This window comes from Lithobates pipiens, unplaced genomic scaffold, assembly GCF_037356315.1.
Source record: "Lithobates pipiens isolate NorthernLeopardFrog02 unplaced genomic scaffold, aLitPip1_a1.2 Scaffold_13, whole genome shotgun sequence".
NCBI classification, from domain to species: domain Eukaryota; kingdom Metazoa; phylum Chordata; class Amphibia; order Anura; family Ranidae; genus Lithobates; species Lithobates pipiens.
This window is the reverse complement of record NW_027507718.1, coordinates 96,405,782-96,420,729: the sequence shown is the minus strand read 5'-3', so window position 1 is coordinate 96,420,729 and position 14,948 is coordinate 96,405,782. Positions and strand designations below refer to the sequence as shown.

Sequence of the window (14,948 nt, the reverse complement as noted above, 5' to 3'; positions counted from 1 at the left end):
GATCACAGGAGCCAAAACAAAAAAAATAAAAAAATTCCAAGGACCATTGGTCTGCACAGGGAGCCAGGTTCTTCTAGACTAGGCAGAAAAAAAAAAAAACTGAGCTGCTGGAAGCAGAGCGGGGTTATAGCCAGTAGGACGACCCCTGGGCGTGCAGTGTTTAGGTGTTCTGCCTAGTCCTCTTCTAAAGGTGGCGATATAACCCTAAGGGTCAAGATTAAAGTGCTGTGTCCGTCGATGAACGAAAGAAAAGAATTGCTTTCAAAGTGCATGAAGCCGTCAACAATGAACCTCCCTTATTGGTCCTTTTTGTTTTGTAAACATACCCACTGGAAACATTTTCAATAGTAACTTTTTGTTAGCTGCTTGACATACACTTTAAAAGCATGCTTTAGGTCTACTGCACTTTCTACAAGCCAGTGGTTTATCTCCATTTGAAATCTGGCTCTTGATCCGACCCTTTATCACAATATATAGTGCAGGCGCAAAAGAATTGCATCGTTAGCACCAAATACTTTCCACAGTGGAAATTGAGCTCTGTGCAGTACATGTTTATTTAGTACTGTAAACTGATGCAGAGCCTTGGAGCAAGAAACTAGTGCATTAAATGAAAAGTAGTTTGATTAAATACATTGTCCGGCTTTAAAAGCACTGTGCCAGAAAAATGCAACTTTTGCATTTCAGACCTCGTATACTAAAGGGCCAATGCACACCTGTCAGTGTGTTGTGCCACCGGTCATTGGCATTCCAACACCTTCAAAGCACACTGACTGCAACATACCAGTCTACTACCCTGCATCAGAAAAAAATATATACAGTGCCTTGCGAAGTATTCGGCCCCCTTGAACTTTTCAACCTTTTGCCACATTCAGGCTTCAAACGTAAAGATTTTTGTGAAGAACCACAAACAAGTGGGACACAATTGTGAACTGGAACGAAATCTATTGGATTTTTTAAACTTTTTTAACTAATAAAAAAAATGAAAGTGGGGCGTGCAAAATTATTCGGCCCCCTTGCGTTAATACTTTGTAGAGCCACCTTTTGCTGCGATTACAGCTGCAAGTCGCTTGGGGTATGTCTATCAGTTTTGCACACTGGAGAGACTGAAATTTTTGCCCATTCTTCCTTGCAAAACAGCTCGAGCTCAGTGAGGTGTGGATGGAGAGCGTTTGTGAACAGCAGTTTTCAGCTCTTTCCACAGATTCTCGATTGATCAGGTCTGGACTTTGACTTGGCCATTCTAACACCTGATATGTTTATTTGTGAACCATTCCCTGTAGATTTTGCTGTATGTTTGGGATCATTGTCTTGTTGGAAGATAAATCTCTGTCCCACAACAGTATTATGGACCTGCCTGGTGTGTTCCTTGGTCTTCATGATGCTCTCTGCGCTTTCAACAGAAACCTGAGACTATCACAGAGCAGGTGCATTTATACAGAGACTTGATTACACACAGGTGGATTCTATCACCATCAGTCATTTAGGACAACATTGGATCATTCAGAGATCCTCGCTGAACTTCTGGAGTGAGTTTGCTGCACTGAAAGTAAAGGGGCCGAATAATTTGCACGCACCACTTTTCAGTTTTTTATTTGCTAAAAAATTTTAAAATATCCAATAGATTTTGTTCCACTTCACAATTGTGTCCCACTTGTTGGTGATTCTTCACAAAAAATTAAAATTTTCTATCTTTATGTTTGAAGCCTGAAATGTGGCAAAAGGTTGAAAAGTTCAAGGGGGCCGAATACTTTCGCAAGGCACTGTATATGTTGCTTGTCCATTGCTGTGTGTTCCGGAGGATTGGCAGCTCATTTATTTCGGTAGGCTGCCTAAACAAGCAAAGATAATGCATATCAATTCTTCCTTTGATCTTTTTTACCTAGTGTAAGTTTAGCATTTGTCACCATTGCCAGGACAGTGCCCGTTTGCAGTACCTTCCATCATTCTAAAAATTAAAACACATCAACTGTACCACCGACACAAAATAAATTACCTGTCCACACAAGTTGCATTCATCGTGTCTAATCGAGTGTAAAGCATCTCTGTGGCTTGGGCAAGCTATTAAGGTAAATTAAGGAACATAAACAATATCAGATGATTAAAGAAGGGCCATGAACCCTCTGGATGGTGCTATTGAACACACCCAAAGAAAAACATTACAGTGCAGGATCACATAGAACAGGTTTGAACAAACAACACACACAGGTATACAAACTACTGGCGATAAACACCTATAAAAAGATAAGTAGCCATTTGCTTATAAAAAAAAAAAAAAATTTTTTTTTTCAAGAAAATCCAGCTGGATCCATGCAGTTCTTTTTCCACTGCCTGTGAAGTTAATGAACCCTTAGGGTGCATTCAAAAAGAAAACAAATCATTCACTCAAAGAAAAAAACCCCAAATACAATCACTATACATGGTATAAAAAAAATGACCAGTTACACTTACCGGTAACGGCTTTTCTAGGAAATCTTCCAGGACGGCACACCTGAGAGATGACTGGTCTACCTGACAGGAAACACAATCAACAAGTTTAAAAGTTCCCACCTCTCCCTCAGACCCTCAGTTATGGTAAAGAAAAGCCCACACCGGTGTCAGAGGGAACATTCTGTGAGGAATAAATATACCACACCAATAAAACAAGGGTAGGGAAGCAAGCCTGCCGTCCTGGAAGATTTCCTAGAAAAGCAGTTACCGGTAAGTGTAACTGGTCATTTTCTCCAATCATCTTCCAGGACGGCACACCTGAGACGATAAGCAAGAAGTTCAGGCCTACCTTTAGGGCGGGACAACCGCTTGTAGGACCTTCCTGCCAAGTGCCAAATCCTGAGGGGACAACAGCTCCACTCTGTAGTGCCTCAGAAATGTTCTATGGCTGGTCCATGTTGCTGCTCTGCAGATATGGTCGATTGAGGCGCCTGCCCTCTCTGCCCAGGAGGTCGTCAGGGATCTGGTTGAATGTGCCTTAAGGCGGGTTGGCACTGGTTTACCTGCCTGTCTATAAGCAATAGATATGGTTTGTCTGACCCATCTAGCTATCGTTGCCTTAGAAGCTTGTAGACCCTTTCTCTTCCCTGAGAAGGTGATCAATAAGTGACTGGATCTCCTAAAGTCTTTCACTCTTTCCAAATAGACTAGGAGACAGCGCCTGACATCTAAGAAATGGAATCTTTCCTCTTCCTTATTCTTGGGATTCTGGCAAAAGGACGGGAGAATAATCTCCTGTGTTCTGTGAAATAGTGAAGCCACCTTTGGCAAATAAAGAGGATCCTGAGTGAGGATTACCCTATCCTCTAGGATACGCAAAAACGGCTCTTTAATCGAAAGGGCCTGTATATCACCCACCCTTCTGGCCGTAGGGATAGCCAGAAGGAAGGCCAACTTAAATGATAAAAGTCTAAAGCCCCATACACACTATCAGTTTTTCTGCTGAGTTTTTCCTTCAGATTTACCAAAACCATATAATAGGAGGTCAAACCTTAGGAGTTTCAATTTGTATGCAATCAGGCAGGCCCTTGTACTACATGGTTTTGGTAAACCTGAAGGAAAAACTCAGCAGAAAAACTGATAGTGTGTATGGGGCTTTACAGAAACTTGAGCCACCGGCTCAAAGGGCCCTTTTGTTAGGGTATCCAATACCAGGGACAGGTCCCATGGAGGGCAACTGACCGACCTGACTGAAACTACCCTTTCCCTGGCCAACAAAAATCTTTTTATCAGTGGTTCTTGCCCTAGCTTCCTGTCAAAAAACACGGACAGGGCTGCCACTTGGACTTTGAGGGTGCTGACTGCCAAACCTTGGTCCACCCCCTCTTGAAGAAAGTCTAGGATGGTAGGTATCATCTGGAGAGCCCCCTCCTTAGACTGCAGCCAATGGGAGAAAACTTTCCAGACCTTTGCATAAATTTTTCTGGTGACGCCCTTCCTACTGAGAGTCTATCACTCTCTCCGAACAGCCCCTGTCACGGAGTATTTCCCTCTCAATAGCCATGCTGTCAGAGAGAGACATCCCGGGTCGGGGTGAAAGACTGGACCCTGACTGAGCAGGTCTCGTTGCACCGGCAGATGCAGCGGGGGAGCTACCCAGAGACTCTGAACGGTGGGAAACCAAACCCTCTTGGGCCACCAGGGTGCTATCAGCACCAGGTCTGTCCTTGAGTAGGTTAACTTCTGTAGAACTCTGGGAAGGAGTACCAGTGGGGGAAAGGCATAGGCCAGCCTGAAATCCCACACCTGTACAAGAGCGTCTATCCCTTCTGCTTCTTGATCCTTGTAAAGGGAGAAAAACCTGCGGACCTTTGCATTCCTCCGGGAAGCGAATAAATCTATTTCTGGCTTGCCAAAATGTCTGCAAATCAGGAAGAAGATATACTTTCTCAATCCCCACTCCCCTTGAAGGATGGGCTGTCTGCTTAGGAAATCTGCCTGCAGATTGCGTGAGCCTTTTATATGAATCGCTGCCAGTGAAAGAACACTCCTTTCTGCTTCCCCAAGGATCTGCTGTGCTAACTCCCTCAGTTTGCCAGACCTTGTCCCCCCTTGGTGGTTTAGGTATGCAACTGTGACCCGGTTGTCTGAGAGGACCTGAACCTCTCTGTCCTGCAGCTGCTGTTGGAAATACTCTAGGGCTTTGCCTACTGCCAGGAGCTCCCTGAAATTGGAAGATTCCCTGGCTTGGCTGCGGTTCCAGGACCCTTGAGTATATCGGGCTCCCAGATGAGCCCCCCAACCCCAAGCGCTGGCGTCCGTGGTCAAGACCAACGGGTTTACCTGGGACCAGGGGCGACCTTTCAACAAATTGTCTGGGTCGAGAGAGAGAGAGAGAGAGAGAGAGAGAGAGAGAGAGAGAGAGAGAGAGAGAGAGAGAGAGAGAGAGAGAGAGAGAGAGAGAGAGAGAGAGAGAGAGAGAGAGAGAGAGAGAGAGAGAGAGAGAGAGAGAGAGAGAGAGAGAGAGAGAGAGAGAGAGAGAGAGAGAGAGAGAGAGAGAGAGAGAGAGAGAGAGAGAGAGAGAGAGACCTCCTCTGTGAGGGTCTGAAGTCGTCGAGAATGAAGTTGTGCCCAGGTTACTGCCGGTATGCAGGCCGTCATGAGACCCAGCAGTCTCATATATCTCAGAAAGGCTTCTCCTCTTTCGAGAAGGGTGACAACCGCATTCTGGACCTTCACTACCTTTTCTGTTGGTAAGAATACCTTCTGTGCCTGCGAGTCTAACAGGTAGCCTAGGTATTGTTTGGACTGAGATGGTGTCAGTGAGGACTTCTCCCGACTGACCATCCAGCCCAAGGTCTCCAGAGTCTCTAACACGATGTCTCTATCACTGCTTGCCTCCGATCCACACTGTAGATCAGCAAGTCGTCCAGGTAGGGTATTAACCTTATCCCCTGCAGGTGTAGGTATGCTACAACCTCGACCATCACTTTTGTGAATACCCTTGGGCTTGCCACCAGCCCAAAAGGGAAGAGCTCTGAACTGCCAGTGTTGTACCTTCTGCTGTGTGTGAACTGCGAAGCGTAGGTACTGCTGGTGTTCGGGAGCAATGGGTACGTGAAGATATGCGTCTTTCTGGTCCAGAGTGACCATAAAAACTCCTGCCTGAAGATGTTTTCTTACTGAGTAAATACCCTCCATCCTGAACCTCTTCTGAAGTAAGTAACGGTTTAGTCCTCTCAGATTTATTATTAACCGAAATTTTCCTGAGGGTTTTGGAACCACAAATACGTGTGAGTAAAAACCCTGGGCTAACTGACTGGCTGGTACTGGAGCAATAACCCCTTGCTCTGCCAGCTCCTTTAAATTTCTCAGTAACCCGCTGCCTTGGCTGGGTCCCTGGGAGGAAAGGTAATCAGAAATTTCTGTGGGGGAAGACTTTGGAATTCCAGTCTGTACCCCTCTTTTAAGAGATTTAAAATATATGGACTCTGCGTAATCCTTTCCCAATGGGGAAGGAAGTTGCTGAGTCTTGCGCCCACCCTTGGGGTGGCGTCATTTGCCTTTCATCTGAGAGGCTCCGGAACTGGAGAAAAGAATTGCACTCTTATCTTTTCCTTTTCCAAGGTTCCACCTCTTCCTTTGTTCAACTTTCCCTTTATGATGAGTCTGAGTGGGGGCCTCGAAAAAATATTACCCCTTTCCCTCTTGGGCCTCACCGGGAACTTCTTTCCCTTTTCAGTAGATCGGGACAGAACCAGATCTAGGCCTGACCCAAACAGCAGGGAACCTTCAAAGGGAATGCCGCATAAGCGAGACTTGGGAGTGAAATCTCCATCCCAGGTCTTTACCCATAGGGCCCTCCTTGCGGAGTTTAAAAGTGCTGCTGCCTTAGCTGTGGTCCTAACAGTCTCCACCGCTGCATCTGCCACATATGCTACCGCTCGACTGATTACCTCCATCGAGTCTACAATTTCTTTAGTCTCCTCACCCCGGGAGACGTGATCCATTAATTTGCCAAGCCAGGTGTCTGCATTTCTGGCTACACAGGCGGAAGCTAGAGCCGGTGCCATTGCTGCCGCATTCACCTCCCAGGCCCTTTTGAGTAATGTCTCAGACTTTCTATCCATCTGATCCTGGATATTTCCAGAATCTTCGAAGGATAAATCAGACCTCTTAGACACCTGCGCTAGGGCTGCATCCAAACGAGGAGTTTTAAAAAAATTCTCCTCTTCATCCTTAAAAGGGACACCTTCTCTTCCAAGCTTTCAGTCTGAGGAGCTTACGTTCAGGTTTCTTTCATTCTCTGAGGACTCTCTCCTTCAGAGACTGGTGGATGGGAAAGGTTCTGGCCTGCAACCTTCCTAGGCCCCTATACACCCTGTCCTGAAAACTGAGCAGAGAGGACCTGGATATCTTCCGAGGTGTAAATGGCCTTTAATAGACCTTCCATGTCCTCACTCGAGAACAAAAGTCCCCCAGGTTTTGCCTCCCCCTGGCTATCCTGGTCTGAATCTTCCTCCCCAGAACTATATTCTGGGACCTGACCTTCCTCCACCTCAGACAATAGGAAGACCTGGCCCTGGGAACTCTCCGTATAGGATGTGGAAAAATTCTCTTGTGAATGAGGAGTCTCTCTCCCAGAAGGACCCTCATCCTGACTCTTCACTTGAGTAGTTTGAAAAGATTGAATGGTGGCTAACATTTCTGACTGTAAAGCCCTACATTCCTTCACGACCTGGGCGGTCTCCTTGCCTGCGAGCTTAAAGATACATCTATCTCAGAAAGGCTTGCTGTGGTCCTGTGCTAACTTAGAATTACAATAACCACAACGCCTGGACTTTGAAGTAGCCTTTCCTTTAGACCTACAGGCTGACCCCTGGGCAGAGCCTTCAGTCCCTGGAAATAGTAAATAGACAATCAGCTACTCATGTCCAAAAAGGGCCAAGGGGGGTCTGCCTCTGAGTACCCTGCCCCTAAAACACAGCTGGATCACTCACCCCCTGTGGCAACCTCAATGGCTGTCTGCTCAGAAGGACCTTCCAGTTCCATAGCGATTTAGCTGCCCTGCAGGATCGCTGGATCAAGGTGTAGTCTTAAGCGTTCCCCTGTTTGCCTTGGAGATGCTGCAATGCACAAAGCGCTTCACCAGAATGTAGCCTGGGTGCTTTCCACTGCACCCTCTGCTTGTTTAAATAAACCGCAGATCGGCGCCATCTTTGGGAGGTCCGTCGCCCGGAAATGACGTACGCCCCTCTTCCGGTCCTGCGCCGTGATGCTGGAACGCACGCCGGTGCGTCCAAACATCACAGTACCAACAAGGTCTCCATCCGGAAACTCGATGCCCGGAAGTGACGCGTCCGAACTTTCGGACATGCGCCGTAGTGCTGGAACGCATGCCATCCGCGTTCAGCACTCCTGGAAGGAAGCAGCTCACCTCACTCCACCAACGAACAAAGTTCAAGGTAGGCACCAGCATAAATGGGGAGCAGCACGTCTAGGACAACTCCCCTGTCCCACGTGGCTGAGAACAAGGCTCTCTAAAGAGTCCTTGAGTGAGGACCATCTCCCCCAGGTGTCTCTGGGGGTTACAAGGGAGTATCGCAGACCCTGTCTGCTGAGTCCCAGGGAAAGAATCCTCTAGGAAAAAAATGAGGTCCCAGACCTCTCAAAAAATAAAAAAGGAGAAAAATGGTTTCGCTGCCATCCTGTGGGAAACTCAATCAAGAACTGAGGGTCTGAGGGAGGGATGGGAACTTTTAAACTTGTTGTTGATTGTGTTTCCTGTCAAGTGGACCAGTCATCTCTCAGGTGTGCCGTCCTGGAAGATGATTGGAGAATATACGATTTATTATTATTTTTTTAAATAGTAGTAGGTTGTGAATTTCATATACAAGGCTTGAGACCTTGCATGACGATACACCCTGGTAAGGCCCCAGAATCCAAAGGTCTTATCCCTAAACCACTCACATGGACGGCACAGTGGTGTAGTGGTTAGCACTCTCGCCTAGCAGTAAAAAGGGACACTACCTGCCTGGGGTTTGCATGTTCTCCCTGTGCCTGCGTGGGTTTCCTCCGGGAACTCCGGTTTCCTACCACACTCCAAAGACATGCAGGTAGGTTAATTGGCTTCTGTCCAAAATTGGCCCTAGTATATGAATGGGGACCTTGGATTGTGGGCTCCTTGAGGGTAGGGACGGATGCGAGTGTGCAATGTACAGGGATAGGGACAATTGTAGACACTCACTCAGGTTGAACTGGTGTCTTTATTCAACCTTACTAACTATGTAACATGTGTCAATGTCCATTTATGCAAAATGCAAACATTGCACAATCCATAGTTAGTCTTAAGGTAGTGAAGAAAAAAAAAAAAAATTCACAGAGACACTTATGCAAATGAGGCCTACGCCACAAAGCAGATCATTTGAAATAATACCACAAAGTCACAGATCTAAGAAATTCACAATAAGGCAGCCACAGCAATGATCCTGTAGTCGTTTAGTGCTGGTGGGGCGCTCTTTTATTAGTTATCTGAATGGCTATACAGTTACTCGTTACAGGGCTTTGTATAAGGCACAAAAGGGCTGCCTCCAAAGCCAATTTTCCCAGGCTCTCCCATTCCACCAGGGAGCCCGAGACCACTGCAAACTCACATCGGAAGAACACTGAAGGCGGGAGGAATGTCTCTTGCCCAATCTGACACCAAGAACCCAGAAGCAATGAAAATGTCATCACTTCCAGTTTTAGCTGTAGGCAGGGACACCATATGCCTCTGCTCAAAAAGTTGCCGACACCCAGGGAGGTGCAGCATGTACTTGCTTCAGCCTTTCCCGAATTCCCCTCTAGATAATAAATATAAAGAGCGGTGATGTGTTTGTAGTTTAAATCAGGACCAGAACACCCAGGTACGATGATTAACAAAAAAAAAAAAATACTCTCCATCTCCACACACACACACACACACACACACACACACACACACACACACACACATATATATATATATATATATATGCATATACATACACACATATACATACAATTAGGAGCCTACATATAGTGCAAAAAACCCTTCTAGCATTTAACAAAATAGAACACAGTTTTAAGAAAAAGGATACCACTTGTGGCAAAGATCCAGGCTGCAGTTTGCAAAGTTCAATTAACAGTGTTGTATACATAACGTCAATATGTGGAGGCATGGGAAGCTGAAACAATTCTCCAAAGATGACCTGAAATGTAATAAAAATTATAGATACCCATTTTCACAAACCACATTTGGAATAAGATTTAAATGCTTTGAGATAACAACACAATCTGTATTGAACTAAAAAAGTATGCACTATTGTGCCAATTACTTTGAGGGGAAAAAAAACCTCCACCTCCAGTACCAATCTCAACATTTTACTCAACTACAAAAAAAAAAAAAAACCCAACACGCAAACTAAAATGGAAAATACCTGAACAGAACATAACCAGGAAACACATACCTCAACAATATGATAATTTAACGGAATCTTATTTTTTCCAGGGTAACTAAGCAGCTGTGCAGCACTAAAGTAAAATGTGGAAAAAAGATAAAATAAAAATCAGTTATACATTACAGCACTAAAAAAAGCATTTAAGAAGATTTAGTATAACTAAAAAGGCAAAATATATATATATATTTTTTTAGTTTTTTTTAGTTTTGGATGGAGTGGAGAGGGATTAGAACATCTGGGTCAGTTTTGTTACTGTTGTCTCTGCCCCCTTTAAGGAAATTCACCCTCTTGGTTTACCATTGTCATTGAAAGTAAAAGTAAACTCCCACATTTTAGGTTGCCCCTAGAAGTAATAGAGGGGAAATATTCCAATAGGGTCACTAGTTCTGGTGACCCAGGGGTCCCCAAAGAACTCCCTTAATTTGCAGGGATTTCCTATAACATTATGTTTGGCTATTGGACAGATAGTGAAGGGAAATCTCTGCGATGGGACATAAAAAAATAAAAGCTAAAAACCCTCCCTTGCTCTACCCAAACTGGAAAGAACATTAACATTTTTACAATCTTAGGAGGTGCCTTTTACTCATCTACAGTGGCTAACAGCAGGTAGAACTCAAAATTCATATCCTTTGGATGTTTGCAAAATCCAAGCAATCGGTTCACCCATTCAACAGTATTTTAACTTTCCCCCCGCCACACATTTGGACAAAACAAAAAAAGAAAATTTTTTCTTAAACATTTTCTTACTTAAAAACATACAGTTCGTATTCGGCATAACTAAGGACTCTACAACCAAACGTTCCAGTTATAATGGGTGAAGACCAATCTAGAAACATTAGGCCAGATAAAGCTAATGTCTAAGAGTGAATGCATATTATAATAATGTGCAGGACACTAAGTAACTTGTATAACACCAACGAGCAGATTAGAGGTCTCTTACTAATTTCTCAATAGAATATTACAAGTGTACAACCTACACACATAGTTGTAACAGAGTAATTATGCTTTATATAACCATTGTAGAAATAAAGCCATTTCCAGGAACTTCACCTGTGTCCTCTATTCCATAGATCTTGCCCACCACAGTCCTACCATAAAATAGCCTTATTCTCAACATTGGAGTAAAATATGTATAGTTAATGGTCCCATAAATTAAAATTTACAGGATGTGCCTCTACATCGAGAGGGTGCACGTTCGTTTAGAGGTGTAGAATGAACGCGTGTTCGCCACTCTTCCAGCATGGGAGGATTTGGACAAATCCATTTCACAGTTATGCATTTGCGAGCCAAAGGGGAGTCTAGAGCCTGGAACCAAAGTCTCTGGTGGATGTTTGCTAATCCAAGTATACCAAAATACAAACCTGAACTAAAAAGGGGTGAGGAAGTGAGCTTTATTTGATACAATAATAATGATGTCCACCATAGACTGCCAGTATTGAACTAGCTTGGGACATTGAAAGCATATTATCAATTCTGTTGGTGCCCCCGGGCACCTAGGGCAATCTGGATGGTCCTGCCTACACTGAAAATTTTCAAAGAAGTGCAGTTTACTCTTGTTTATTATAAACTGAGAGACAGACTCTGAAGGCGATAGGGATACAAGAAGAACTTGCTCCAAAACGCTGTTCCAGATGTCTGTTAAGATACCAAACACCCCCTCCCAACCTTTCCTGACAGGGGTGGGGAGGTTAGACATGACTAATCATAAGATGGGAGGTGTTTGTTAACGTTTCTATGAGTGGGATCGACGTCAACAGCAGTGATTTTGTTTTAGCTTGAGCTGTAAGGGCATGTCATAATAGTAAAAGGTGATAAAATTTGCTGGTAGGCATTTAGTATGTAGCATATACAGAATACTATGTTTTAAAAGTACATTGTGAGAAATGTAAATATTGTACTCCTGCCTGAAACCATCCTACAGCGGAACAAAAAAATAAATAAAAAATAAAAAAAAGTGTTACTCAACTTTCCAACAGTCCCTTGCCAGCATTTCATGCCTTCCCGGTTTTCAGGCTGGCATTGGATGACCATCTCCTGCGCAGGAATGACGTCATTCCAGCACACAGGGATTGGGCCAGCTGCTGCAAGCAGACTTGCGAATGCGCACCTCAGTTTACATTCCAGGGATCAATGCAAGAAGGCAGGTTTAGTTTATTGCAGGAGAAACATTGCATGTGCTTTCTGCAATAAAAAGTCTGCCTGCTCAGTGAGTAACAGCGGAACACAGATCGCAATAAAAACCTTACTTAGGGATTGCAACCTGTAGTACTGAGCAGGTACCATTTAGGGAAGATTCCTTAAAAATAAGAGATTCAAATAGGGAACCAAGAAGCCGGTAAAAAAACAAAAAAAAAAGTAGTATTTAGCAGTTTTAAACACTTTAATAGCTGTAATTTTTACCCTCTTTTTACAAAAATATAAGTTTTTCTTTTGGTGGTATTTAACCCCCACTGGGGTTTTTTTTTTTTGCTAAAAGAAAAAAAAAGGCCAAACTTTCTTTCAAAAAGCGTTTTCCATCATTTACATTATAACATTTTGCAAATAATCTTTATAAAATTTAGGTCAAAATGAATTCTACATTTGGTGAAAATAACCCAAATCAGTGTATATTATTTAGTCTGTAGGAAAGTTATAGTCCACAAACTATGAGAAAAAAAAAAAAATATATATATATATATATATATATATATATATATATATATATATATATATATATATATATATATATATATATATATATATATATATATATATATATATATATATATATACACACATACACACACACACGAGATCAATCCTGATGTACTGACGGCCTCATTTGTTGAGCGTCTGAGGTAATTAGTAAGAGGCATGGCGTGTTCCTTAAAGTTGTAATATCTTTTTATTTTTAAACATACTACCATCAGTACACAGTGTGGCAGTGACCAGGGACATGGACCGATAAAAAAACGGGGGGGGGGGTTGGCAACACTATACCACACAGCTGATCAGGATTCTTTTATTTTACATCCTTTGATTACTTATGGCAGTGAATTTCATGGCTATAAGCACATATTTTTACTGAATGACAGCGTGTAGACATTATTGTTGTAATTGGCCACAGCTAATCACATGGTACAAACGGGCTGCAATTGGCCCCATCTGTGATCACTATGACCAAACATAGCTAGCACTATAACTGTCATGTCATCGCTGTGACCAATGTTACCGGCAGCAGGCTGGTACACTGGGTCATCCACTGTGTTCGGTGGCTGCAAAGCTTGTTCCCGGAAGGTCATATGACATCCTCCCAGAACAGGGTTTCTGCCTGAACTTTATTTTACAATGGCCTGGGTGGGAAGCAGTTAAATCTTGTACATTATATTTGCCACTTTTAAAGAAGTCCAGTAAAGAATAGGCTGCCATTTTTCCTGCAAAACGTTAAAAGCACAAAAGAAAGGTGTAATTTACCAGTTTTTCCTCTCTTTCCAGTGTGACTTAATAATACAGTGCAGGTTTTCTTCTATAACAAATCGCTCAACAGAATGAGTTCCAGGCATCACTGGACCCTAAAGCAGGAAATAAAGATAAAATCGCTCAACCTCAAATATATAATCTTGAAAACTCCTTAATTTTATTACTCAAACCAACAGTTTACACTTGAATATCAAAAGTAAACTGCCATCAGTGTAAATAGAAGCAGAAAACAATCTTAAAAAAGGTGCAATATGGTTAAAAAGTTGAAAAAACCAAAAGCAAAGTATGTACCTCTGGAGCATCCGTGTAATCAAACATCCTGAATATAACACTTGGCATTGGATAGATCGAATCCTCTGTGTGAGGTGGTGGTGTGAACGGTGGGAGGTTATGTTGCAGGGCTTCACACAATATGCTGTCAAAAGCTAGGTAAGGACGTAGGATGTGCCTCTCTTGCCAGCGATCCTTTTTCAGCTTTTGAATCTGTGCCCACAGGCAATCCAAGTACTAGATCATAAACACACACACAGTCTTAAGCCCGGTAATGTCTCAGGAATAGTATACATTATCTGATTAAAGCTGAACTCCAGACAAAACCCTAAATACACAGATGAAGTTCAAGTTGTTTTACCTGCCAAAAGGATTTGCATTTCTGTCTATTCACCCCTGAGATTTACACAACTGTCACACAGCACATCCCTGTCTAGCAGGGGACCCAATTTTTTTCTGCTGCAGTTCAGTAAATGAAACTATACACAAGTTGAAAAAAGCAAAAAAATAAAAATAATTTCATGTTGGCGCATTAACCAAATGGAAAAAGGCGCAGTAATGTGGTTATCCCAGGGCAATTAACAAAACATTGGCACAATCGTATGAAAAATAAAAATCGAATGGCAATTTTGTTATTGGCTAATTTTTCAACTCCCGTATGGCCTGCTTAATACTTACAGGTCTTAACCCTCCACCACCTGTTACTGGACAGTGAAAGGAGAAGCAGCAAAATGATATGCTAAGAGAGCAGAGTGACCGAGAGGAGTTTCTCTCTTTGCTCTGCTATACACCCAAAAGGCATATTGAGGTACTTATACTGCTTGCATTAAAAAAAAAAAAAAAAAAAAAAAAAAAAAACACACAAAAAACATTTTAATGATTTAAGAAAGAACATAGAGCTGCATTAATGGTTCATTTATTTGCTTGGAGTTCAGCTTAGATCCGATGTCTCTGCAAATAAACATAGAAATCCCCATACCTCTTCCTGTGGGTGAGGTTTATCCGCAGACCATATTTGTAACATAGACACATGAATTTTTTGACGTTGCCTATAATAAAAAAATAAAAATAAATTATATATAAATTAGATTTTACCCAATTTTCAATTCTAGCCAGGTACTCAATGGAACATGTATTATGTTCTCTAAATTAGCCCTCGTTCACACTGCCGCAATTTGTTATGTGTCAATCACATGACAAGTCACAACCCATTAAACGGCAATGGAACCCTTCTCATCAGTGTGGCTCGAGTCTCTCCAACTTAGAAAATGGTCCCTGCGCTGTTTTGGGGCAAATTCCTCACCACTTGCATTG

General features: G+C 42.9%; 1 protein-coding gene across 1 annotated transcript in view; it reads right to left on the bottom strand.

Annotated features, from left to right (window-relative positions):
* Positions 1 to 14,948, bottom strand: part of NCBP1 (nuclear cap binding protein subunit 1) — a 90,642-nt gene that overhangs the window by 49,920 nt on the left and 25,774 nt on the right. Inside the window, exons 7-12 of the mRNA XM_077475293.1 lie at positions 14,614 to 14,683; positions 13,656 to 13,871; positions 13,359 to 13,456; positions 9,915 to 9,978; positions 9,546 to 9,656; positions 1,994 to 2,058 (exon numbers count right to left, since the gene is read on the bottom strand). Coding sequence (XP_077331419.1) covers positions 1,994 to 2,058; positions 9,546 to 9,656; positions 9,915 to 9,978; positions 13,359 to 13,456; positions 13,656 to 13,871; positions 14,614 to 14,683 — 624 coding nt within the window. The remainder of the gene's footprint in view (positions 1 to 1,993; positions 2,059 to 9,545; positions 9,657 to 9,914; positions 9,979 to 13,358; positions 13,457 to 13,655; positions 13,872 to 14,613; positions 14,684 to 14,948) is intronic.